Consider the following 27,517-nt stretch of genomic DNA (forward strand, 5'->3'; position numbering starts at 1 on the left):
AACAAAGGACTGAGGAATCAAATGGTGGGTGTTTTAAGGGTAGGACAACCATCAACCCCTAATTTAGTTTATTACATTAATTTTCTAAAATCATGATAAATCAGTTATTAGGTCAGTGATACTCAACATGTGGCTCCTTGTATCTTAATTTTAATTATTATTCCTAAAGAAAAACCTTAAAAGGGGGGAAACTTTTTAACCCCTTTTTACCTTATTTCTTTGGCCATTTTGGCCTTTTCCAAAAAATTTGACACTTTTTTGTTTCTTGAAAATTTTATATGTTTCTGCTGGCAAGTGTTAATTAAATTAAATTCAACTTTATTTTTATAGCGCAATTTACAACAAAGTCATCTCAATGCACTTCAAAATATAAAATTCATAAAAAGAAAGAAAAACCCAACAAGATCCACATGAACAAGTGTTTAGCCATCTAACAAAATCAACATCATAAACACCATTAAAGAAACAATTATTTAATATAGCCTCCATACTCTCCCAACAACATATATCTCATGACATGGCAGCACATCTGTTGTTTGTGTTGGAAACACAGAAACATGGAGAAAATGACAACAACAACAACTCAGAACAGCCTCAGTGAGGAGCATCCACAAAGTCAATCCTTCCTTTTGTTCCATTCACTGTAGAAAATACCAACAATGTTCTGACCTTTCCTTTGCTGAAGCTCTGGTAACTCAGGTGTTGGTCTCCCATCTTTTAAAAGCTGTCGTTTTTCCTCAAAAAAAAGTTTCTCTATTGTCTCTAGCACTGTCATCCTGACTGTAGTGTTATCCCGCCCACTAGCTAGAGAACGTAGCAGTGGTCACTTGTTATCAATTCACTAATGCACTGTAAACTTACGTGTAGCATTTAGCATAGCACGGTTACGTCCAAAAGCAGCGTAGAGAGCTGCCTTTTTACATAAGTGGTTTTCATCTTGGGGAACTGATTGTGCATGTGCAAACACATAAAAACACACTATGAAAACAGAGGCAGAGCAGCAACGTGTGCTTTTCAGAAGGGGTGTGGCCTCCTCCTGCCTTACAGAGATTAGGAAATAGCGATGTTTAGTAATTTGGGCTATGAAAAGCACAAAATACTGACACTTTAAAACTTATAGGTATTGTAGGCTATTGGAAATTTAAAAATAAAAAAATCATAATTATGTTATAATTAAAACAAATAATCAAAATATCAATTCACCCCTGGGTAGGCACTGCCTACCTCGCCTACCCTGACTGCACGTCACTGATATAATCTAACAACAATAGAGTAAACACTGAGTGTGTTTATGGTTAAATAACATGCTAGAGCAAAGGTGGGCAACTTTTTCACAGCAGGGCCATGAAAATGTGATTGTATCTGATCTGTGGGTCACATGATCAAGCTTTAGAATAATGATCAATCAGAGCATTAATACAGGCAAAGTGTACTTTTGAAGACATTTTCTTTGTTTTTGTTGTCCTGTTTTATTGTTTTATTTATTTATTTTTTAATATTTTACATGTTTTTTCAAGTCTTTTTGTATGTTTTTGGAGTTGTTTTGTGGGTTTTTTGGATCATTTTGTCTGTTCCTCAGATACATTTTGTAGTAATTGTATGTGTTTTTCTGTCATTTTGTCTCTTCCTTAGAGTCATTTTGGATATTTTGTAGTAATTTTATTAATTTTTCTGCCTTTTTGTGTGTAATTCTTTCATTTTGTGTGTAATTCTTTCATTTTGTGTGTAATTCTTTCATTTTGTCTATTCCTTAGAGTCTTTTTATGTGTTTTGTAGTAATTTTGTCTTCTTTTTGTCATTTTATCTGTTCCTCAGTCATTTTGTGTGTCTTGGGGTCCTTTTGTGTAGTCATTTTGTGTGCTGCTAGTTGCTCATGTCTGTGTAAGTTGGTTTACTCTCACACTCACACATAAAGAAGTTGCCTTTATCTATGTTGTGTGTGCAGATGGAGACCTCCTGCCCTTCCAGTGGTGCTGCATGGAGTCTCCTCTGTGTCACCTTTACCTGGGTAAGAGGCCCCTGGACCGTTGCCAAGGATACAGCTGGAGGAGCCCGACCGGCACCACTCGGACGTCTAAAGCCTCTAACGGTGTAGGTGAGGAAACATAAAACCCACATCCTTCACTCCTACGTGCTGACAGAGTGTGTAACCTTAGTTACTGTTGCCCTTGCAGCGATGGTGTTTGGCAGCCTTCACTTCATCACTTTCGATAGGACCCAGTACTCCTTCAAGGCTCTGGGCAAGTTTGTGATTGTGCGCCTGTCGTCCTCCACTGGCTCTAATATCTTCACCCTGCAAGGGCAGACTGACAGGCTTCATGTAGACACAGGGGGGATCATCGAGGTCCCAGTGGTGGTGCGCATGGCTGCCTTCCACCAAGGAATTGGCAAGGTCAGGATGCTAAGGAGCCCGAATTGAAGTTATCTCCTAGGACAGAGATGGGGACACTGTAACACAGAGAGGGCCACAAAACGGACACATTATCAGCATTCATGACAGCATTTAATAGTGACCAATCTGAGCAATAATACTGCACAGGGTTTGTCCATTTTTCTTGTTGTTTGTTGTTATTTTACTCCTTTTGTGTATTTTTGTTGTTGCTCTGTGTGTTTTTAGAGTCGTTTTGCGTATTCTTGTTTTGTGGGTTTTTTGGAGTTTTTTTGTTTGTTTTAGTTGTTATTTTGTGTGTTTGGAGTCATTTTGGGTCTGTACTACAAAGCTAGAGTTCCTTTTATTGCACTAACTTTCGGGATTTAATCGGTGTGTGTTGGGCTACAAAGATGGCTAACATCTTACAGAGCTAAATCACCATGGTAACTTCGGCTGAATGACTAACCTGGTCGGGACCAGGTTTTGCTCTGGGTCAAATCTGAGTGAGTACTTAAGTTCCGCCTCCTGACCAATGAGATCTCTTAGAAAATGAGCTGTCCAATAAAAGGAGTATCATTGTGAACACGTCTCTGTGTGGATCTGGTGTGACGCTGACAGGACAGAGAATATTTAGACATGGATCAATCCTTTCATTTACCCATGACATCCTATAGTAAATATATAGATTTATATCTAATGGACTGATAAAGTAAAATAATTATAATAAGTCAGTTGATAAAGCCTGCGTGCATCGGATGCTTTCAGACCGAAAAATTAATTAATTAATTTATTAATGTATTCTGAGGTGATGCAAAGTCCTGTAAGATAATATAAATATAAATATATTTCACCTTATGATGTAAACTGATCTGTATGAACGCAGCATCAGAGACACAAACAAGTTAAAAGAGAAAGTGAAACTGACTAGAGTGTCTGTTAATTCTCCGTTAATAATCTCACTAATTTAAACATTAACACTCATCATTTCATGCATTAATTACTTTCTGCTTTTACTGCAGCAACAGTGTTGTTTTTGGTCTGAATTATGGATTTAAATTTTTCATGTTTAATAAATTATTCCTCAATTGTGACGTAAATAGTTCTGCAGTTTTTCAGTGATTGTGATTGGTCTGACGCTGTAATCTCCTCCTCTGTCACTAGGGCGTGCACGTAGCCAGGCTGGAATCAACACATTCAATTTAGCATGTTGTAATCTAGATTCATAGGACAGCTTCTGTCTGACTGAAAATGTTTGGTTATGTGAAGCTAACGGAGATAAATCCAGAATATAATTATCTAGCTTTGTTGTATAGGCCTTTTGTGTATGTCTGCTGCCATTTTAAATATTTTTTGTTATTAATGTGTATATTTGTAGATGGCTTGTGTGTTTTTCTGGTCTTATTGTGTATTTGTGTTGTTCTTTTTGTGTTTTTGGAGTTCTTTTATGTATTTTTGTTGTTTTGCATGAGATAATGTTTTCATGAGTGTTTGTTTATTTGTCTGTTAGCAGGATTACAACATTTCAACCAAATACAGACAATAGGCAATGGAAGATTCCATAAAATTTTGGATTTGATCCAGATCAATATACTGACCCTGGATCAATTAAAAAATTTAAAAATCTCTCATTGGCGAAAATAAAAAAATAACAACTCGTAATTGACCGATTCTCTTCTGGTCCCTCAATTATTTTACCTGAATCTGAAAATTAAGCCGTGGTCGTTAAATACATACTCTCATCATCATAATAATAATAATATTAATTCTCTCATTAACCAGATTGAATGGAGATGCTCAGAGGAACATTCTGGGTTACAAATCTTCGTGGATGATGTTGAGGTTCCTTTCAGTAACGTTGATGACGGTAAAATGTTTAACGTGATGTAGTTTTAGTCGAGTCATTCATTCATTCATTCATAGTGTGTGATATGTCCCCATGGTGCCTCAGCTGTTGTGTACAGGGGTGAGAGAGACATTGCTGTGCGCTGTATCTCCAAGAGTCGCTGTGCTGCGGTCTACGCCAGGGGTCTCCATGTCGTGGTTTGGAGAGATGAAGGCTACGCTCGGCTGGCGGCCATAGTGGAGGTTCCTCAGATGTTCTACAACCGCACTGTTGGGCTCATGGGTCTGTGGAACTCCAACCGCTCCGATGACTTCCTCATGTCCAACGGCAAGATCCTGGTTTCAGGGAACCTCAATCCACCTGCAGAGGAGATACTTCACCAGTTTGGTTTATCTTGTGAGTTTTAATTAATGTTACTGTAACGGTAACAGACTATATGTAATGGCCTTAAGTAAATAGATTGTAAATTATGAGTAACTGTAATCTGTTACAGTTTAAATAGTTGGTAATAGTCGGATTACAGGTACAATGTTGAAATCAATGGATTACATAATGTTACTTCTCTGTTTCGGGGGTTTATTCACTCTCAATGTGGCAACGTGATGCATTTCCCAGAAGCCCAAATGTAAATATGAACCAAACCTATTTGCGTCGGCCACTTAATCAATGATGTTGTAAAACGAGCTGCACGAGATAGACGTGGAATGGGATTCAGAGCTGGAGCCTGAACCGCGGACAAAGTTTGAAAACCTTTCCTGAAATTTCAACCAGTCAGAAGCTCATGAAACAGCAGCTGGACGTCAGCACATCCATCTGATGAAGAATGGCAGTTGACGTAACTAATCCCCAAACCCACTTTTTTCTCCTGAATACATATGTATTTGTTTATTAAGTAGTGCTGTTTATTAATCCTAGTCCCACTCTTCACATTTTAGTAAAAGTATTTTAATTTAGCGTATTTACTGTAGTTGTAAAATGTCTGAGTTACTGGCCTCTAAGGGTTGAACGCTGCTATTACAACTGAATTTTTCTATTGGCTGAAACAAATTCTTGCATCAACTTTCACTGTTGGCCCCTCCCCTTCTATAAAGCTGAGAGGAGGGAGGAGGGTTTCCTCCAATCACAGCCCTCAGTGAGCATTGATTGACAGCCAATGAGGAAGTCCACTGTGTTCTTTGTGAAACAGCTGCTGCAACGGTGATGTTTTTGACTCTGAGCATCTATAAAGATCAGATTCTTGTCTAATCAGAGGGTTCATCAAACTATGTGTGTATTTACAGACACATCTACGCTATGTGTGTATTTACAGACACATCTGTGCTATGTGTGTATTTACAGACACATCTGTGCTATGTGTGTATTTACAGACACATCTGTGCTATGTGTGTATTCCTGTCTGTCCCTGCGTGTGCACAGACGTATGTGTACGTCTAATGCTGCGTTCACACGGAATGTGTCTTCTGCTGCACCGGACGCATCTGCCGTATGAAACGTACCGCAGGGTCCGCAAGATTAAAAAATGTCACTATTCGCTTCATACGCACGTCTGAAGCGAAGCCCCGCCCACCAGCGACATATCCAACTCTGTGAGTTTCACTGCCTGTTGAAGCGGGGAGCTGCGCTCCTTTTTCTCCTCTCATAAACATAAACCATCAGTGAAAAATGCCAGTGTGATTAGCGGCTAATGCTATCCTAGCTCAGTGCTACTACCATCTCCTCACTGATTCTCCTTCACGCCTAATCCTTCCTAGTCTGGTCCTGGTTATAAAGGCCGTGTCATACAGCTCCAGGTGGTCACACACAGCTTTTACTCCATGGTTGAATGGGTGAACAGACCGGTGTCTGTGAAGTCATCGTCAAAAAACACGCTGATTGGCTTTCGTCGTGCGAAACAGTCGCTGGAGTTCAATATTTTCAACTCTTGCGAATGTGCGGGTATGCGGAAAATCGGGAGTGCGCTTGCAAGGCCAACACACCTGACATGACCACCACACAGGAAAGATTTAGCATTTGGGACGCATCTATCTATTGACTTTGTATGTAATCTGGACGTATGGACAATTCGTGACGAATCCGGTGTGAACGTCTTACGGCTATGTGTGCGAGGTGTTGGGAGAGTAGAGCTGTTTGCCCCTGAGTGTTGTCTGTAAGGCTGTGGGTGTGAGCTTCACATTGTGATAGTGTGTGTGTGTGTGTGTGTGTGTGCGTGTGTGTGCGCGTGTGTGTGTGTGCGCGTGTGTGTGTGTGTGTGTGCGTGTGTGCGTGTGTGTGTGTGTGTGTGTGTGTGTGTGCGTGGGCGCGCGTGTGTGAGAAAGCAGCTGTTTAATTACTCTTTAACATACTGTTCAAAAGGAAGACAAAAGGAATCTTGCTTGAACTATTGTGGCAAAACTACACGTCTTAAGTAAAAGTATAGATACTTGAATAAAAAATTAGTGGTAAAAGTAAAAGTATTGAAGTTGCTCCCTTACTTGAATAAAGGTAAAATAGTACATGCTGCTAAATGTACTTAAGTAAAAAGTTCAAAGAAAAACAAATGTCCCTTCAATAATAAGACAGGGTTTTTAAATCAGTAAATTCCATATATTTTACTTTTTTTAAGAACTTGTCAAATTTACATGGAATAAATCTGTTTCCTTTCTGGAAAATGTATCACTAATAATAACTACAATTTGTAAATGAAATGTGACAAGAAAAAATGCAAATGCTCAATTAAACCCAGAGCAGCTTTGAGTTTAACATTTAAAAAAAACTTGAAAATGTTAACCATAAAACTAAGGGACCTGCGTAACAGGAAAAATCTTATTCATTTAGCCTGTAGAGAGGCCTTTTTGGTCTAAAAATGACTCCTGCTATGAGCTAAAAAGCCTTTCACAAGCAGTGGAAGCAGGTAGTGGCGTGTTTAGTTTGAGTGACAATGTCTTAAAAGTAACAAGCTCATTTTTAAAATGTAAGCAGTAGAAAGTACATATATTTGTTTAAAAAAGTAAGTGGTAAAAGTAAAAAGTCGCCAAAAAGTATTTGTACTTGTCACCTCTGCTTTTATCACAGCAATGGCAGCAAAAATTTCTTTTTTTTTTTTTTTTTATCAAAGGCCACAATATCAGAATATCACCTCTGCATTTAGAATAAAGACCAATCTGAAGATTAACACAGGGAACAATAAAGGTCTGTTTTTGTTGTTTTGTATATTTTCCTGTGTGATTTTATATATTTTCTCTCATTTTGTGTTTGTTCTGTGTGTTGTTGGACTTTTTATGTGCCTTCATTAGGTCATTTTATGTGTTTTTTCAAGTCATGCATATTTCCGTTGTTTTGTGTTTCAAAGTTAATTTTGTTCAAGTTTTTTTTTTTCTGTTATTTATCTGTATATTTTTAGTCGTCTTTTGTGTTTTTAAAGTGAATTTGTATATTTTTGTTGTCTTTTTGTGCAATTTTTAAAAAATGTAGTGTGACTTTTTTGAGTAATCTTGTTTATTTCTTGCTGTTTTGTGTATTTTTGGAATGATTTTGTACGTCTACTTTTTTGAAAACACTGAATTAATTCTTGTAGTTTTCATCTACTTTATCCAATATTTGACAAAAGGAAAGTGAGTCACACAGTTTTCTGTCCCTATCCTGAGACTTCCTACCTGTTGAATGAATGCCAGTGTTTGTGGTTTTCTGTAGACACGCCCTAATCTGATGCATTTTCTTTGCATGTGTTTGTCCTTCCAGGGACGGTCCCGAATCCAGAGAGCTTGTTGTTGTCTTTACCTCCAGGGGAAAAACTCCAGTCAGTCTCTACTGAGAGCCTGCTTGACAGTATTAGTCCTGATGAGTTGGAGGAACTCATGTTGTCTTGTAAAAGCTACATTCAGTGCATCCATGACACGTTAGTGTCTGGGATACCTGACCTGGGCCAGAAGACACGGGCTGACATGGTTAGATTCAAACAACTGGAGCAGATTTATGGTGAACCACTCAGAGAAATGTTTTTATTCTTAACAAATGACTTTGTCTAACTGACATTTGGTGTCTGTGACAGGTAATATGCCTCCTATAGTGAGAGAACCCACAGTGATTTATGGGAAGGTCAACTCTCGCACCAACACTCAGATCATTGCAGAGGATCCAAACGGGGATCCAATCATTTTCTCGCTTCTCCTGCCTCGACCTCCACAAACTTCTATCGGCACTGGTGAGATACTACTGATCCAACTCACGTAAAGGGCTTTTCTACATCAAATCTGTGCTTTGTAATTGTTTCTGGTCACTTTGTACTTGGAGCAGTATGTGTCTGATGACCGCATGGTAGATCAGGTTAGAAAAAGTTTATCTTTTTAAATATAATTTATTAAAAAAAAATAGACATTGAGCCTCTCTTTTCTTTGTAGTGTTTTATGGATTTTACATCTTTATATTTATTCAGCAAATCCACTGCAAAACGTAATAACCTTGGATCCAATGAAGTATGTCACTAAATCCTCCCCCTGTGTTTTATATCTGTGTTTATTCTAATATTTTGGAATGATTTACAAACTCAATTAGAAAAGTAAAAACTGTATCAAACAACAAGCTTTTAAAAGTGCTGATGACGATATATAAATATATATTTTATATTTATAAATGAATAAAAGTATTCTCATAATACAATGTTTGAGTCATATTGTTGTCATCCACTAGAACCCCACGCCCCCATTATAGGGTACAGGGCAATTACATTTTCCAATTCCAATTACAAGTTTAAATGTCAATGTTCAGTTACAACTCAATTATGATTACGGTGACCAGCATTTATTCCAATTACAATTAAAATTACAATTTTTTTTTTTTCCACTGAAAGTCAATTACAATTACGTTCTCAATAACTAAAGTTCAATTACAATTAATCACAATGACTGAGCCTTTAATAATAAATAACCCTATAAAATGTGACCGTCCTCCTGTGCTAGCTTTCTGTTAGCATCTCTAATGATAAAGGGTCAGTTTGACCCATGTCGTAAATCAGTTGTAAAATATTATATGTCATCATATCCAATGAGAAGCCTAAAAAAAGAAGGATAAATTAGACTACATTAGAGATGGAGCGCTAACAAAAAGTAACGGGGAACTAAAGTTAGAAAATAATGATTGTGAAGTGAAATGTAACAATAAACAAACTTTTAATAACTTTCTTTAAAAAAATATTTCCTTTTTTATTTTTTTAAGCTTTATGGAACAATGTTTTGTTTTTATATACAGGTGATTAGCTTAGTCTAGTTTTTGATTTTTCATTGATTATGAAATATGAGGTTATCTGTTGTTTCAATACATTTGAAAATGTGTTATTTGGTGGGTAAAGGGTGCAGGTGGGGCTTGAAAGTTCACCTTGGTTTAAATTTGGGAACACCCAAAAAGGTTTGAGAACCACTGGTCTAATGATGATGATGATGATGATGATGATGATGATGATGATGATGATGATATTCTAACTCTGTAGGCGTTGTCAGCCCTGCAGTGAAGGTGAAGGTGTCGATAACTCTGTGCGTCACAATCCTGGTCATTCTCTGAAAAGCTAACAAAAATCAACATTAAATTGCAAAATATAATGTTAAGATGGAGATATTAATGGAAGATGTTTCCTGGATGCACTGTTTAAAGCACATGTGGCAAACTTAAGGCCCAGGGGCCAAATCCAGCCCATCAGAACATCCAGTGTGGCCCGCAAGAGAAAGTAAAAGTGACAGAAAAAACATGAATAATTGTGTAAATCACCAAATAATTCAGTTGTAGAATTTCAGTCCCTCCAAGTAAACAAATCCAATGAAAACACAATATTTGCAGGGCTCACAGTTTTCCCAATGTTTATATCACACAATCACTCATTTTTAGTCTGACATTATTAACAGAACTCTCAATTTTTCCAAAATCCTATGATTTTTCTCAAATTATTCCACAAAACTTCACCAAGTTAAATAAGAGTTGGTCACAAAATAAAGGAAATGTAAGTGAACTGAATCCTGCAGGGACTGGTATTTGACATTTTTTGTTTGGATAGTGTATAATATTACACAATGGAAGTCATTTTTATTGTTTAACTGTTCAAAAAAACTAAAAATTCTTAGAAAATATTTTAATTTTCTTTAAATTATTACATAAGATTTTCCTTAATTAAATAGAAATTGATCACAAATCTAGGAAATGTACATACAAGTGCAAACTAGGGCACTTGTATGGACATTTCCTGCATAAAATCTGTGGCCCTCGTGAGATTGGTCCCTGAACTAAAATGAGTTTGACACCCCCGAGTGTGTTGTTGGATTTAGCATCAACATGATAAATGGTGTCTGTGATGTGGTTGCATTTGACCACGCCCCCAGCAGTACCTCCATAGCCCCCAAAAGGACAACAATTCATGCTTTGAGAATCACAAAAACCTTCTAAAATTAAAATGTACTATTTACTAACATTCCAGACAAACCATACTTTGATTTATCTTTTGCAAACAGGCGTTCAGAGCTATTAAAACAGATTTTATTTTTGACATTTGACGCCCTCTGTGTGTTTTCCAGGTGACGGCTTTCTGTCATGGACGCCCGTCAGCACCCGGCCCGTCCAGCTCACCATCAGGGTCAGCGACAGACTCACCAGCTCAGTGTTCACGCCCATCCTGCGCGTCTGCAACTGCTTGAATGGCGGCACATGCCAATATGACAGTGTTGCTGAAAACCACCTGAAGGGAAAGTTCCAGGTACTTTCTTTCGGGGTTGGGGTCAATTATAATTGTAATCGCGTAATAGAGAACTAATTGCAATTATGACGTAATTACAATTGAAATTGTAATTGAAATAAATCTGCTGCTGTTGTAACCATAATTGAATTGTAATTAAGTTCAGATAATTGACTTTGTAATTGTAATTGGGATACAAATTCTATTAAAACTGTCAATTATAATCTTAATAACCGCAAACCTGGGGAACCATTTTACAGTAATACGTCTTACACATACGTAGTTAATAATATTTGTATTATGTTTCATATCAAGTTTTCCCACTACCTGTCACTGAATCTTGAGTATCATTTCAATATTTAAAAATTAAATTAAGGGGTATACTGACAGAAAAAAGGCTCAAGCACCCACACCAAAGACATTAACACCAATATTTTTATGAATAAGGAAGCCTAACAAGGTAACGATGAGAAACTATTTGGATGATAAATATAATATTTTTTAATGTATTTTACAGCTGATTTAAGACGTGGGTCAAACCGACCCATTATCATTAGAGATGCTAACAGAAAGCTAACATAAGAGGAAGGTAAAGTTTTATAGAATTAGTCATTAAAGACTCGGCTATTGTGATTATTTTAATTGAACTTTTGAACGTAATAGTAAATACTTTCAGAGGAAAAACAATAGTTGTAATTTAAATTGTAATTGAACATGTATATAATTGAAGACAAATGCAATTGACCCAACCTCGCTTTCTTTTACAAGCGAAAAAGGCTAATATTATTATTCAACGTTCAGGGATTGGGAATAAATACAACGTAAAACAAAGCAATTTTATTTTTCATGAATGTATTCACTGTTTTCAGGAATTCATAAATCTCGTGTACTCATCAGGTGGTTGGGTGCCTCTGCACCAAAGGATTCAGTGGGAGGTTTTGTGGGAATGTAACGGATGTGTGTCGAGGAAGGCCCTGTTACCGAGGGGTGCCGTGTCACTCAAAGCCACAGCCCGACCAGTTCACCTGTGGAGAATGTCCTGGAAACACTGTTTCTAATGGGAAGATGGGCTACAAATGCTTTGAGTACGGTGTGTAATTGTTCTTCTAAACTGGTCAGTATTCACTTTAACATGCTAGGCTACCAAGGTAAGCATTAGCTCCAACCCTGCACCCACAAAAAGCCAGTTAGCTGGTTACTTAGCATTGCTAGGTTAGCCAGCTAGTTGGCTAGCTAGCTAAAGAGTTGCAAGACTCCCACCAATGAAAAATGTGACCTGGCAGTGACCCTCACTACGGCAGCAAACAAATATCCAAGGTTGAGATAAGACAATAAGATACAATAAAAAAACAACAAAGATGACAAAAAATTAGGGTGACCATACATCTGCTTGTACCTGGTTTTACACTTTTCACATCCTGTCCTTAGCATTCATTTCATTTTTTTTTTTTTTACAAATTAATGGAAATGTCCAGATTTCCCACGACCTCGACCTTGTAACCGAGAGCACGTTTCAATTACCTTAAGGGATCCTCCACTCTTTTTTTTTTTTTTTTTTTTTACAATCTGCCCTAAAATCTTTCAGATGTACTCATTAGAAGATCTAAGCCAACAAAAGACATTATTATGCACCATATTCATTTAATTGCCTTTTAAAAATTAGACAAATTTACAGAACAACCTGTGTTCCTCCATCTTGAAATCACATATTTGATGATGTCACACGGCCCCACTGCCTGTAAACATCCTATTGTTTTCTATTGGAGTGAAGTATTCAGCCTGATTTTTAGACCTTTAATCTCCCTTAAATGGTGCATGGCTGATGCTCTGGTGGCTGAAATTAGCGATTAATCACGCACAAACCCTGACTATAGTATAAAATAAAACTGCACAATTTTTGCAGGACTCACAGTTTTCCCATGTTTATATCACGTGATGCCAGTCTTTTCAAATTGTTGAAAGAACTGCTTTGGGGCAGATTCACTAAGATCTGAAATAAATGGTGGTAAACCTGGTGCTTCCCTAATTTCTTTGGTGGCGATGTTTCTTCACCTGCTGTGGGGAATTCACGAACATTGTCCCGCCCTAAACAGCCTCACTTCCTCCCACTGCCTCTCCCAGTCTACCAGAAGCGACCGTGGCTCAGGTGGTGGAGGGTCGTCTTCTGATCGAGAGGTTGGAGGTTCGATCCCAGTACCTGACTATGTGTCGAAGTGTCCTTGGGCAAGACACTGAACCCTAAGTTGTTCCCAGTGGTTGACTAGCGCCTTGCATGGCAGTCCTGTCCCACTGGTGTGTGAATGTGAGAGTGATTGGGTGAATGAGCTGATATGTAAAGCGCTTTGAGACTGTTTCAGTGGTGATAAAGCTCTATATAAATCAAGTCCGTTTACCATTTACCATTTGCCTCTACTTCTCTGCACGCACGTTGCGGACCATAACAAGGTTGCATTGATATAGGTCTATGTGTCAGGTTAGAGCCAAAATCATATTGACCTGTTTGCTGTTGTGAAGCGTGGCCTTGTTTCCGTGCACAGTTCTGCATTCACTTTGATTGACAGTCTCAAAAACAGGAAGTTGAAGCCTATTGGCTGGGCGCAGTCAGCGATCGTTTCCATTTGTATAGGGGTCTATAAGACGAAGGAGAGACTTATATACATTAATGTATATGAATGACCACCGGCAGTAGACCATAGTAAATGACTAGTTAGTCGCATTTCAAAAGAATCATATATAAAAATAGATTTTGTTCGTTCACCATAGAGAGTTGAGAACACAGAAGCACAAAATGACATTTGAAGAAGGTGAATTGAAGGCTTTTGGACTTCTGTCTGCTGCACAAACATTTAATAATGTAGAAAGCAAAATAAACAAATAAAAATGTTTGTTTGAAAAAATCCCCCCAAAAAACAACAACTTTAAAACCTAATGATATTTTTCCCCCTAATTTAATGTGGGTGCTCCACCAGGTCCTGTGATTTTGCTCTTATCAGTCCATGGGAAACAGGCAGATTTGGACAGAAATCATCCTATTGATCTGTTGATGCCATTAATCTGAGTAAATACAGCAACACAGTCTGTCAATCAGTCGATCAGCAGGTCTGACCTGCTGAGAGCGCTTGTCACGCACGCTCTCATTTGTGAACTTTGTGCCATTGCTGCCTAAATTGCGCAGCTGGTCAGCTGATTCTGGCCTGATGCTCCTGCCATCAACGCGACACAAGAGTTTGATGGCCAAACATGGAGAGAAAGAGACAGGAGCTCCCTGGATGGTGCGTCCGGAGCGACATCCATGGAGCTCAGTGCACAGTATCCTCTCTGGACAACAGCTACACTGGACAACACGTTCAGCCGCGGGTGTCCAGCTTTTTCTCTCCCTCACACACGCTTTACTCTGCATTTTCGTATTCAGTGGCTGTTAATATTGACTATTGTTTTATTTCAAATTTTTCCTTATGCTCAGTGTTTTAAGTGGTCTGGAATACACCGGTATGGCGTTCTTGGACTTCTAAAAATGTCAATTGAGCGTCCTGGCACTTCTCCAAGTGCCAAGAACGTACTTTCGGCGTTCCGGTACGCTCACCAGCGCGTCTATTTTATTCCTTCAAATAGCTTCTCCGCCGCTTATCAAAGCACACCAGCCTTTAATATTACACTTATTCAACCTCGAGGAGGTATCCAGAGTTTTCCATTGATGCCAATTTCGGCCGATCCAAGCACTTTTAAAAACCGATGAGAGCTGTTTTAACAGCTGTAAAGTGTTTTAGAGTTTTTGAAAAGCGCTCATAAATAAAAAATTTTATTATTATTGTCGGACAAGTGAGATTTCCTTAACATTTTGATATTAAAAGGTTTATACTTGCCCTGTGATGGACTGGCGCCCTGTCCAGGGTGTACCCCCGCCCAGCGCCCTATGAGAGCCGGAGATTGGCACCAGCAAACCCCCTCGACCCTGATAAACGGGATTAAGATGGTATGAAGATGGATGGATGGATGGAGGTTTATACTTAGGTTAACAGTCTCAACACATGTATGTCCTCAGCAGACCTGAGAGGCCTTCATTTTTGAGTAAGTGTATCATGATATTTTCAGAGAATGAGGCCCAGTGTATCAATATTGGTTGTAGTAATATCCTCATGTTTCTAGAACACGTCTTCTGTGCCTTCTGTTTTACATTTAAGCTGGTTTACATTTAAACCTGAGGGGCACCAGGCATAGAGGGTCCCCATAATCGAATGATTGATAGGTTGTTTTTCTCCAATCTGTTGCAAAGACAGCAGAACCATTATTCTCTGATGTATGAGCTAATGTTAAAGAAGAAAAGCAGATGTCGGGTGACGTATCACTGAAGTATAAAGGTACCTGTGACTCGGAGGAGCTTCAGAGCTACTTTCCTCGCACTCTCCGGACAAGCCATGTTGTCTGCATCTGACTTTTTCATCATGTATTAATAAATGTTGAATTTATATCATGAAGATGTCAGAGGAGAATTCTTCAACCTCTTCACATCAACAAGGGAAATCCACAACAGTGTGCAGCATTAGCTTTAGCAGCTAACTCTGTCTTTCTGTCTCGAAGACCAATACCACGTTTACGCAAAAAATCTTTCAAGGAATCAACGCGCCAACGGGTAAAATAATCTAAATCTCTGTCAGACTCGCTTGCTACACCGTCAGCCATGGTGAGCTTATCCCTCTTGACCTTTGACCTAATGTAGAAGAACTGAACCAGAGCGAGAATGTGAAAAGGCTTATTAGTCCAGGGTCCGGCGCACATGCGGGAAACACGTCTCCATCCGGTCGGCTTATTTTATGGCAGTTCATGTACTATTTAAAAGGTTGAAACCCAGCTTTTTAAAAATAATTAGAAGTTTATATTTTGAGTGAATTCCGATTTATTTTGGTGTTTATCTTATTTTCTGTTTGTCAATGTTGTGTATTGTGTTTTAATCCGTTTTTTTTTTTTTTTTTTTTAATTAACAATTAAAAACACCACAAAACAATCACATATTTAAATGTGTACTATTCAAATATTTAATAAACGTTATATGGTCGGTTTTCATTCAAATATCACGTCCCAGCAACTTTGTCGTAAAGATTGCGAGTGAAGGAAGGGTTAGAGTGAGGGTCACTTCCTTATGACAATCAAAAACTAAACAGAAATGTATTAAGCAAAGGAAATGTAACTGTGTTCTCATTTGGATTATTTATATTCTACAAACATAAAAAAACCTTCTCATCTTGATCATAAGTTGGTCTCTTTCCTTTTGGGTCTGGGGGATCATGCTGCACAGGGAGAGGAAGGGCGTCTATCGGGTGGAGGTTGTGCTCATTGACCTTAACAGACCAAGGTCTGTCTGACTCCATCCAGCTGTCCTATAACTCATATACTAAATATTAAAGATCTTTTGTTGTATACGTGGTCTGATAACTGCTGGAGAGGTAAAGTTCAACAAACATTGTTGTTGCAACCTAATGGGGAAAAAATGAATTTGCAGCAGGGATTCGAACGAGCGACCTTTGTATCAAGAAGCGAGTTCATTTAGGGTTGAGCTCTACATGCATGTGGAAATTTCCTTTTTTTTGACTCATACAAAAGAGAGTACGGCACCTTTTTTTTAGCCACTTAAAGCGCTTCTTATACTAGAAAGGTTAACTGAAGCATTTTTTTCATCTCCGCTGTGTTTTGTGTAAACATTTAATGCAGCTGATCTCTGTGTGTGAGTTTGCACCTGGCTGTCAGTCGTACTATTTTCGACGCATAAAACAATCATCGCAAACAGTTCTAGGTTTGATGAATTGCATTGCGACCACTGCATTCATTTATTTGCATTGCTCCCTCCCATTTTTTTGCACCCCTTATGAGATCCGTCTACTTTACATATTAATCAGAGGGAAACACGCTAAATGGATTGTGGGCACATTGTGGTGTACAGAAGATGCGCAGTCCTGAATCCCTGGGGTTTGTACCCCTTATTAGTGCGTGGAGTGACGTTTGCACATGTTAATACCCCTAAACCTTTAGTGAATCCGCCCCTGAATGTATCATTTTTACCAGGAAGTGAAACCTGGGGCCCATTAGAGTTGAAATGGCTTGTTTTCCCGTCCACTTTAGGTCGCGTATTTGTACTAAATTGAGTTTAATGAGTTTAATCTTCCCTGTCTTTGTGGTCTCAGACATGTGCAGTCCTCCTTTCCCGTTCCCCTGCCACAAAGACGCAGAGTGTCTCAGAACCAAACACAACTACACGTGTCAATGTAAGCCTGGTTTCACTGGAAATGGAACCACCTGCACAGGTAACAACCAACAAGGGCTTTCTAAACTCACTCTGTCACTTTAACATACAAAGTATTGCCTCTGTAATGTTTCTCTCATTACTGTTTGTGACTCTACCAGACGTAGACGAGTGTGCGGCGCTAACGGCGTGTGCTAATGCTAAGTATGAGTGTAAGAACAAGCCTGGCTCCTTTGACTGCTCATGTCGTTACCAAGACACCAAGGACACTAAAGGATGTGGTACGTATGCCTTATTAAGCCCCTGGATCAGAGAACTTTGATACTAGATACTAGTCAAAGGTCATTCATACAACAGATGAAGGATCAAATAAATCAAATTCATATGAGGGAAATACCGTTAGACATTGTGTTTCTTTAATATTTGATATCAGAAGAATCTATGATTTCGATCAGACATGGGTAAATGCACACAATGATAAGAGGATACACACATTTGCTTCAAAAACACAGAATATGACAACAATTGTGCAAAATAACTGAAAAATGTTTAACATGAAACCAAAAATGTAGAGAATAACTCCAAAAACACACAAAATGACTCCACAAACACAAAAATAAACACAGATATACAAAAACTCTTCATTGTTTCCTGTGTGTTAATGTTCAGATTGGTCAGTATTCTTAATATTGACATGAATGTTGATGATTTGGCCCTCAGATTGGATACAATTACATATATGGCCCTGCATAATGACCAGTCTGAGCATAAACACAAGAAACAACAAAGGGTTTTGTCATCTTTGTGTATATTTGTTGTTGTTTTGTGCACACTAAGGCCCTATGCTATGAATCTAGATAATTATATCCTGGATTAATCTCTGTTAGCTCGCTTCAACTAACCAGGCATTCCCTGTCAGAAAGAAGCTGTCTTATGACAGTAAATCCAACACGATAATTATAGCCAAGTGTTTTCAGCATCGGTACGTGCGCGTTCACATGAAAGGGGTGGAGATTGCAGAGTCTGACCAATCACTACAATAGAGAAAACTGGCAGAGCGAGGAGGAACAGCTTATGATCTTAAATAAATATCAGGAATTTAAAACCGTTATGACAGTGAAGAGCAACAGTGTTAGTGCAACGCACCAGGAGGCGGAGCCTTTATACTCGCTCAGATCTGATCCACTTCATAACTTGGTCCCGACCAGGTTAGGTGTTGCTTAAATTTTAAATTATGAATAATTAAAATCCATAATTCAGACCAAAAACAACACTGTTGTTACAGAAAAGACAGGAGTGAAATAACTCAGGCGGGAAGCTGCTATTAATGAGTAAAGATTATTTATGATATTAATCCATTGAATTATGGGATATCCCATTCAATGGATTAATATCATAAATAATATGACGCTTTTACACATTCACAGAGTCGGCGATTTGCATTCACAGAGTCAGCTGTTGAAACCTGTGTCTCGATCCGTATGCGCGGACGAGTAAGGTCATATTATTTAACTCATTGAATTAATATATGACTCCTGTCAGCTGTCACATCAGATCCACACAGTGACGTGTTCACTCATCACCTATTATTGGACAGCTCGCTTTCTAAGAGAACTGATTGGTCAGGAGGCGGGACTTTATCACTCGCTAAAATCCTAGCCATCAGCAAAACCTGCTCTCAACCAGGCTAGTCATTAAGCATAAGTTACCATGGTGATTTAGCTCTGTAAGACGTTAGCGAGCTTCGTAGTCCATTACACACTGATTAAATCCTGGAAATTAGAGCGATCACAGGTAATCTAGATTAGTAACAAACCCCCATAGAGTCATTGTGTGGCTGTTTATTTTGGTTTAGTGTTTTTTTGTATTTTTTTATTCTACTGACATTTTGAGGTTTTACGTGTTTTTGTTGCATATTTTTGAGTCATTTTGTGTGTTTTTGAAGTCATTTTCTGCAGTTACTTTGGGAGCCGCACAACATTAGAGTGAGGCCCCCGAGCTCCCAATTGCCTATTTGTATTATCTGTACCAAACAGAATATTACGTATAATGTAAACAGAATATTCTGTCTGTACTATCTATATGTGCGGAACTGTATTTGTCAGTAATATTATAAGATGAAGTTCATCTTGATGTGTGTCTGCAGGTGACTCACCAAACCCTCCAGGTACGTTTTCATGTTTCCTCAGTAGTTTCAAACATAATATTATGTAACCAGTGGCAGTATTACCATGCACATGGATCGTAAGATCATCACGTGACTTGTTTTGGGCTGACAGGTTATAATTTGTTCAATGTGTCTGTGGGCTGGAAGAATAGTGGCCAGAACGGCCTCAAGCAGGTGTGTGACCATTCATTCATTCATTCATTCATTGGTCATCTATCTGGGATTAAAGGATAAAACAGGAAATGATGACGATCATTTCCTTCCACAGCTCGACGACATTCTTAAAAAGGGATTCACAAATAAATTCTACAACATCACAAAGAAAGGTGACGAACAGAGTTCCAAGCCAGGCATGGACGAGTATCGTATCGGTGTGTCCAGTGACACGCCTCACTGGTACATCGGAGACTACCTGGCCAGAGTGAGCCGGCACTACGACATGAGGACCATAGAAATAGACGGTATAATATCCTTCTTCTTTTACACTACATAACTGCATCATGGAGTCAAATGTAAAAACTTGCTGTCCGCACAGATCTGGATGAATGCAAGGCCAAGGAGGTGGAGTGTGTGTATCCTGCACTCTGTGCTAACACCTACGGGGGCTACCGATGTGTTTGCAACGGAACGACTGACGTGGAAGAATCCCAGTCCTGTGTCATTGGTCAGCCTATTCTCTTTCTCTCAACCAGATAAACAGTAGTGTCTCTGTTCAATAATTGTGTTTTTTATGAGCTTGCTTGGACTCCGAAAATGTTTCAGAATTCCTGGAATCAGATTTGGTCTTTAAGTAAAAGTTTAACTTATAGGTCCCACATCATGCTATTTTTCACCCACCTCCATTTGTTCTAAGAACCCCAAAGCATAGTAGTTGAGGTTTATTTTCCCAAACTCGCTGGTTTTCCAGAGTTTTAGCCTCTGAAAAGTCACTTTCTGAGCAACTCTACACAAACAGGCTGATTTGTGGCTTACATATGTATATTCATGAGTGAATCAATGAAAAAACACTTTGGGCATGTGTAGGAAGCACTTTTATGATGTTTAATTCACTGAAAAATTGATTTAGCTTAACATGGGCCATTTTAGATGTTCTTAAGTTTTACTTCAACCTTAAGTTTGAAACCTGAGTTTACATTGTGTCGTACGACAGGACCAACGTGTGATTTATGACACATTCATATCTGATCAATCCCAGTGTGCAAACAATCTGGTGTTGATAAATGCGGCGGCTGAATTTGATCATCATAAACTTGTTACGCCCTCATGTTTCGGAGGCCCCGCCCACTAGGGTCCAACAAGGGAAGATACTTTTCCAAGAAGAAAATTGGCATTGTCATATCTGAGGTGGAGCAAAACAAAGCTGTGCTTTTTGAACGTGTGAAAACTGGAATTAAAGAAGCACATTTAAACGCTCCGTGAAAGAGGATCAGCTACTGAGCAGGTGACGTCTGCCCCCCTGTGTGCGCTGAGAACAACTTCACAACAGAGATCCTGGAGACACACAGGGATATGACGTTTATATCAACCTTAGTCTGCACGTTATAGGCAATACATTAAAATACATTAACGATCGAAATACTTTAAAAAAGCCTTAAAATGACTAAATGCCCCTTCTTTTTTTGTTGCAATTAATTTTTTAATTTACATACATAATAAATTCCAAAAAGACAACACAAACAAATTCAAACAAAAACAAATGCTACAACCCCTACCTATAATAATTAAAAAGAATTAAAAAGAAAAACAAACAAATGCTCCAATTTTGACACAATAAGGCTAGCTAGTTTACAAATTTATACCTACATGGTCCAAATAAGGTTGCCACATTTTTAGAAAAGTTTTGTATGACTTCCTTAGGCTGTATGTTATTTTTTCTAACGGCACACAACTGTTCATTTCTGTGTACCATTTGGTTAAAGGCACAGCGAATCAGACAATCAGGCATTTTCTAGCCACTCCCAGGGCTATTTCAAAAAATTTTGTTTGGTATTTGTTCAGATGTTCCATTTTAACAACATTTTTAATTAGACATAGTTCATAGTTGGTCATGGTAGATAGAGTATTACACAAATCCTGCCAAAAATGAAAAACTTTCACACATGACCAAGTACATTGTAAAAATGACCCGACTTCTATTGCACATGGAAAGCATACATTAGACAGTTCAGGTTTAGACCTGTGAATTTTCTCCAGAGTCAGGTACAACTGATGAAGAAAGTTATAATAGATAAGACTACTGTATATTGTGAATTAGTTTTAGAAGGTATGCTGTCCTGACATAAATCGGACCAAAGGTCTCCTTCCATTGAAATGTTTAAGTTTAGGACATTCTTTTATCAACACAGAATACACTTTAGAGAGAAATTTACATGGTTCACGATTATGCAACAATTTTTACAGTACAGTGAGATTAGGTAACACTATATTCTTGCCCAATGTGCTGAGTAGGAATGACCTTAATTGAAGATAACAAAAAAAGTTTTGTTTGACAGGTTGTATTTACCTTTCAGTTGTTCAAAAGACATAAAAGTTCCTTTCTCAAAGCAGTCCTCCAAGATGTGAATTCAATTTTTATAACAGGCTTCCAGAATCTTGTTGTTTACAGTCAATGAAATGAGCTGGTTTTGTTTCAACGGTGACTTTGGCGACAGACCGATTTTTTGTCCAATACATTTATGTATGTCACACCATCATTTAATAAAATGGGATGGAACTGGATTATCTGTTACTTTAAACAAGATTTTTAAGTCATACTTATAAACAAAATCACAAAAAACAACATCTCCCAAAGAATGGAATGCAATATGTATCCAGGATGGAACAGTTTCACCTTCAAACATAGACAAAATAAATCGCATTTGAGCTGCAAAATAATATTTTCTGAAATTGGGTAATTGAAGCCCTCCTGACATGTAATCCCATGATAATATTTCTAAAGACCTTCTGACTACTTTACCATTCCATATGATTTGTCTTACAGCTTTGTTAAGACATTTAAAGAAAGCTTGTGGTAGAATTATGGCAAGTAATACTGCAACCTCAGCAAGATGTTCATTTTGATACAATTAATTCTTCTATTTAAGCTAGACCACTTTTGTAGGTCTTCCTCAATCTTTTTAATAAGTGGGTTATAATTCAGCTCATAGAGGTGTTTTAGGTTATTATTATCTACAATTATGCCAAGATATTTTGCACTTGTTGAAGTCCATTTAAATGTAGTGAGACCTTGACACACACAGTGATCGAATGTTGTAAGTGGTATAACTTCACTTTTATCATCATTTACTTTGTATCCTGAGACAGTATCCTACAGATCAAGTAATTGTTGTTGTCAAGTAAGAGAATGGGATGGGTCTGTTATATATAACATAACGTCATCAGCCAGTAAGTTAATTTTATGACCATAAAAGTCCCTTCTGTGTTTATTATACATTCCAATAATTCATCACATTACTGATTAAATACTGTTGCCCATTTGCAAAAGTTTAAAGTGACATTTTCTTTTTTAATTTGAGCATATTTACTTTTTATTACTCTATTTATTTATTCTATTATTTTTTATTTGTGTATAATTACTTTTTTATAAATGCTTTTATTTTTAATTTGTGCACATTTACTTTTTATTTCTCTTTATTCATTATTGTTTTTATTTCACTTGTATAAGAGCTCCACCCCTTTCACTAAACACAAACAATTTAAAACAAAGGCTAACAAATAAACACTTGTAAAATCATAAGACAAAATGCACAATAAAATGTTTGACATATGAGGGAAAAGAATATATAAACAAAGTTCACAAAAATTCATATCAAAAGACAAATGAAAATATTGAACAAAATATTAATTGAAGAAAAAAATGGAAACATACATATACGTATACCTGTATACACATACTAATACAAACATACATATTAGGGAAGTCCCGATACAACTTTTTCATTTCCAAAATGATACCGATATTGCAGCCTTGCGTATAGGCTGATACTGATATTGATCCAATATCAGCATGAATCATACATACTTTTCTTTAATAAAAAAAATAATTATCTACTTATCTTGTAGTGTGGAATATTAGAAAATGTTTGATCTAGTGATGTTACTCTGACAGAGAACAATAGTCAGCAACAGTAGAGATGAGAAAAGCTGGCCCATTTATTATTTACTAACTGGTTACATACATTTTTACCTTCAAAATAATATCTACAGTATTCTACAATTGAATAAAATAAATAAAAAATAAATTGGGAAAAAAAAAAAATTGGAAATTTGAATCCGATGTCCGATAGTCTTTTTCAGGCTGATATCGGACCGATATCCGATATCAAATCGGGACACCCCTAATACATATTACACGTGGATTGTAATCTTGGTGGCATAGAGTAAAGTTAGAGAAGGCATGAAGTGATTAGATGTATTATAGGAGGACTTTTAAATGGATAAGATGATTTTTAACTGCATTTAAAAGAATGAGTTTTGAGGCTATAGATGTTATTTTGGGAGGGAAAATATTCCAAAGTTCAATTTAGTGATTGAATGATGTTTCCCTGACGGATATTTCCCTGATGGATATTTCCCTGATGGATGTTTCCCTGATGGATGTTTTCCTGATGGATGTTTTCCTGATGGATGTTTCCCTGATGGATGTTTTCCTGCCGTCACAGACCGAGGCAAAGCCAGCAGCTCTCCGGTGAGGCTCATCCTTGGTCTGGTTCTGGGCATTGGGATCCCTCTGCTCCTGCTGCTGCTGCTGGGTGTGCTGGCCTGTTTCTGCTGCCGGAAGAAGACTGTGACGGGAGAGTGAGTATGAACCATGAACCATGAACCATAATATTATACAGAAGTGACATTAAGTCAAAGCATTAGAGCAGGAACTCATATAGTGTGGGGCATAACGTGAACACACAAAATGACTCCAAAAATACTAAAAATTTGCAGCAAAATACACAAAATGACCACAAAAAATAGTATGAAAGACACAAAAAAAGCAAAAATGCAGAATGATTCTAAAAACAGACAAAACAACAACAAAAATAAGAGAAAAAAACACACAAAATGACAATGGAAAAGACATAACAAAGAATCATAACAAGTATAGCAAAAATACACAAAATGACCATGAAAATTGCACAACAAACACAAAAAGAGCAAAAATACAGAATGACTCCAAGGACAGACAAAAATAGACATAATAAAGACCTATAACAAATTCAGTAAAAATACACAGAATGACTCAAAAACTACAAAAAACACACAATGACAAAATGACAACAAAAATAAAAATGAAAAATTCTAGTTGCTGCGTAGCAAAGGTCAGGGCCAGGCAATTTTAGGCAAAACAAGCTGTTTTTATTAAGGAAAAAATAAAAAAAATCCCCAAATCCATCAAGAAAGCATTGAGATTTTTAACAATGTTTTTTTTTGGCTATAAATGAAAAACTTATGTTTAAAAATGATTTTTTTTACATTGACTCCAATGATTTACATGAGAGCAACTATCAAAATGCTGTTTTCGAGATTAAATTCTAATATTTTCCAACTATCATCAACTCTAAAATGTTTGTCCTTTTTAAAAAAATGAACATTGAAAATATATTTAATAAGAATATATATGAATCAACAACAAAAACACACACACATCCTTCTTTGCTGTTTCCTGTGTTAATGCTCTGATTAGTCATCTCACTAATGTTGACATTAATATTGATCATGTGACCCTCAGATCAGATACAATCACAGTTCTGTTGTTTGCTGAGGTTTCTGGTGATTGATTTATTCATATTCCAGTGATGATTATATTCTAAATGCAGAGAACCAATAAACAGGACCACCACTGTTTCTGAAGTACATACTGATGTTCTGCCATTCCAGTAGTTTTTTGATGTAACGATGTAATATTCCTGTAGTTTTTCTTCATTAATCACACATGTAGCCTCATGTGAGCTTCCCTCCCTCACAGCATCCTCACAGCATCCTCACAGCATCCCACCGCTGCACTAAAACTATAATGAATGAATATAAAACATGTTTTATAGAGGGTCAGCAGCTCCTTTAGTCACAGTGAGACACAACTCATCCTGAATCATCACAAAATATACTTACACACCATTACGCACACATTCAAAAACACACTAAATGATTTCAAAAATAGACAAAATCAATACAAAAACACACAAAATGATTCCAAAAATAGACAAAATGAATGCAAAAACACACAAAATTGTCCCGAAAACACACAAAATGATTCAAAAGCAAAAATGCACCAAACAATTTAAAAAAAAACTAACCAATTAAAAAAAACACGAAATGATTCCAAAAATAGATAAAGTGAATACACAAACACAAATTTATTCCAAAATTACAATAAATTATTCAAAAAACACACAAAATGATTCCAAAAACTCAATAAATGACAACAAAAAAACAAAAAAAGGAAACCCCACAAACTCTGTTGTTTCCTGTGTTAAAGTTTTGATTGTAAATAGTGAGATGGATGTTGATCATGTGACCCATGGATCAGATCTAATCATGTTTTGCAGTGATTTTATTGGTCCATTGTTCCATCTTTGCTCCAGTTTAACTGCTCAGTTGGAGGCTGCCCACTCTCTTACTATATTAAACAAAACACGTCCTACTTACAGCTTATAAAATTACACTTGGATAACACTTTGGAAATGTTGCTGATGCAAGCAGCACATCCATCAGGTGAAAAGTATTTAAAGCCCAGAAAGAGTGAAAACTATGATCCACGCTCTTTTCTAAGAGTTGTTAACGACACTTCATTATTAGGCCTGAAAAACTTTAATACCAGCGGGAGCTACAAAAATATCACATTATAAACAATCATTTAAAATAATGAGCAATGGGAGCATTAACACAGGAAGCAACAAAACCTGTCCTTTTAATGTTGTTATTTTGTTATTTTTCCTGTCAGTTTGATATATTTTTGTGTTTTTAGAGTCATTTTTTTATTTTCCTCTGTCACTTTGTGTATTTATGTGCTTTTGTAGGTTTTTGTTAACATTTTGTGCATTTTGGGACCCATTTTGTGTATTTGTGTTTTCAAAGTAATTTTGTGTATTTGTGTTTTCAAAGTAATTTTGTGTATTTTTGACATACATTTATGTATTTTGTGTCATTAAGTATATCTTTGATTGGTTTTGGATGGAATTTTCAGGAAAATTGATGAATGGGACAAGGAACAGGTGAATACATTTTGGTGATGATGTCATCAGTGAGAAAAAAGAAGAACAAAAATGTAACTGGCCCTCACAGAGCATGATTTGTAATAATGTTGGAATATTTTAATAACTATCTGACAGTTAATAATATCATTGTTTTTTCAAATGCTAAAGGTATGTTTTGATTGTCAGTGAATCTAATGGTGTATATAAATATTATAAAATCAATGTAGGACTACAACATAGGGTGGAAATAACAATATGGGTGGAAATGAGCTGCTTGGCGGTAATGAGTGCTTTTCTAGTTTATTATAGTTTCCTGTAGTTTTGTGCATTTTGTTGTTTTGTGTGTTTTTGTTCTCATTTTGTGCATTTGTGTGTTTTGGAAATCTTTTTTTGTATTTGTGTTTTTGTGCATTTTGTTGTCATTTTCTATATTTCTGGTTGTAATTTTGTGCATTTTCCTTATTTTTGTGCATTTTTGCTACAGCTATATGTATATGTATGTTTCAGAAATCATTTCAATAGTATCCTTCATTTTGGGTTTTTTTCTGCAATTTTTTTTCTTCTGTTTTTGTTGTAATTTTGTATTGTTGAAATTTTGTATTGTCTTGTATTTTTGTGCATTGTGTTGTCCTTATATGTGAGTTTTTTTTGTGTTTTTAATTAAAGTTTTGTCATATTGTGCATTTATGTTTTGTGTGTTTTTTTTTTTTGTATTTTTTTGTGTATTTATGTGTTTTGAAACTCATTTTGTGTATTTTTTTTCAGTCATTCCAGATACTTTCTGTATTTTTTTGTGCTTTTGTATGTTTTTTTTTTCTTGTCTCTTTGTGCATTTACTTTTGTGTCTGCATTAGAACTACTCCACTACTTAATTCTATCATTCATTTTATTGGTTGTGAATGTGCCATATTATTATTATTATTATTGAATGTGCCACATTATTATTATTATTGTTATTATTATTATTATTATTATTATTATTGAATGTGCCACATTATTATGATTTTTTTTATTATTATTATTATT

General features: G+C 36.8%; 1 protein-coding gene across 3 annotated transcripts in view; it reads left to right on the forward strand.

Annotated features, from left to right (window-relative positions):
• The window catches only part of LOC114477309 (fibrillin-1), a 57,722-nt gene that overhangs the window by 27,443 nt on the left and 2,762 nt on the right, over nucleotides 1–27,517 (forward strand). For all 3 annotated transcript variants that reach the window (XM_028469575.1, XM_028469576.1, XM_028469577.1), the window contains 15 exons: nucleotides 1,946–2,095; nucleotides 2,175–2,392; nucleotides 4,151–4,235; nucleotides 4,320–4,610; nucleotides 7,932–8,168; nucleotides 8,242–8,394; nucleotides 10,748–10,926; nucleotides 11,803–11,995; nucleotides 17,082–17,201; nucleotides 17,302–17,421; nucleotides 19,287–19,307; nucleotides 19,420–19,481; nucleotides 19,576–19,768; nucleotides 19,843–19,971; nucleotides 23,969–24,104. In XM_028469575.1, the coding sequence (XP_028325376.1) occupies nucleotides 1,946–2,095; nucleotides 2,175–2,392; nucleotides 4,151–4,235; nucleotides 4,320–4,610; nucleotides 7,932–8,168; nucleotides 8,242–8,394; nucleotides 10,748–10,926; nucleotides 11,803–11,995; nucleotides 17,082–17,201; nucleotides 17,302–17,421; nucleotides 19,287–19,307; nucleotides 19,420–19,481; nucleotides 19,576–19,768; nucleotides 19,843–19,971; nucleotides 23,969–24,104 (2,287 nt within the window). The remainder of the gene's footprint in view (nucleotides 1–1,945; nucleotides 2,096–2,174; nucleotides 2,393–4,150; nucleotides 4,236–4,319; nucleotides 4,611–7,931; nucleotides 8,169–8,241; nucleotides 8,395–10,747; nucleotides 10,927–11,802; nucleotides 11,996–17,081; nucleotides 17,202–17,301; nucleotides 17,422–19,286; nucleotides 19,308–19,419; nucleotides 19,482–19,575; nucleotides 19,769–19,842; nucleotides 19,972–23,968; nucleotides 24,105–27,517) is intronic.

Source organism: Gouania willdenowi, chromosome 15, assembly GCF_900634775.1.
Source record: "Gouania willdenowi chromosome 15, fGouWil2.1, whole genome shotgun sequence".
NCBI classification, from domain to species: domain Eukaryota; kingdom Metazoa; phylum Chordata; class Actinopteri; order Blenniiformes; family Gobiesocidae; genus Gouania; species Gouania willdenowi.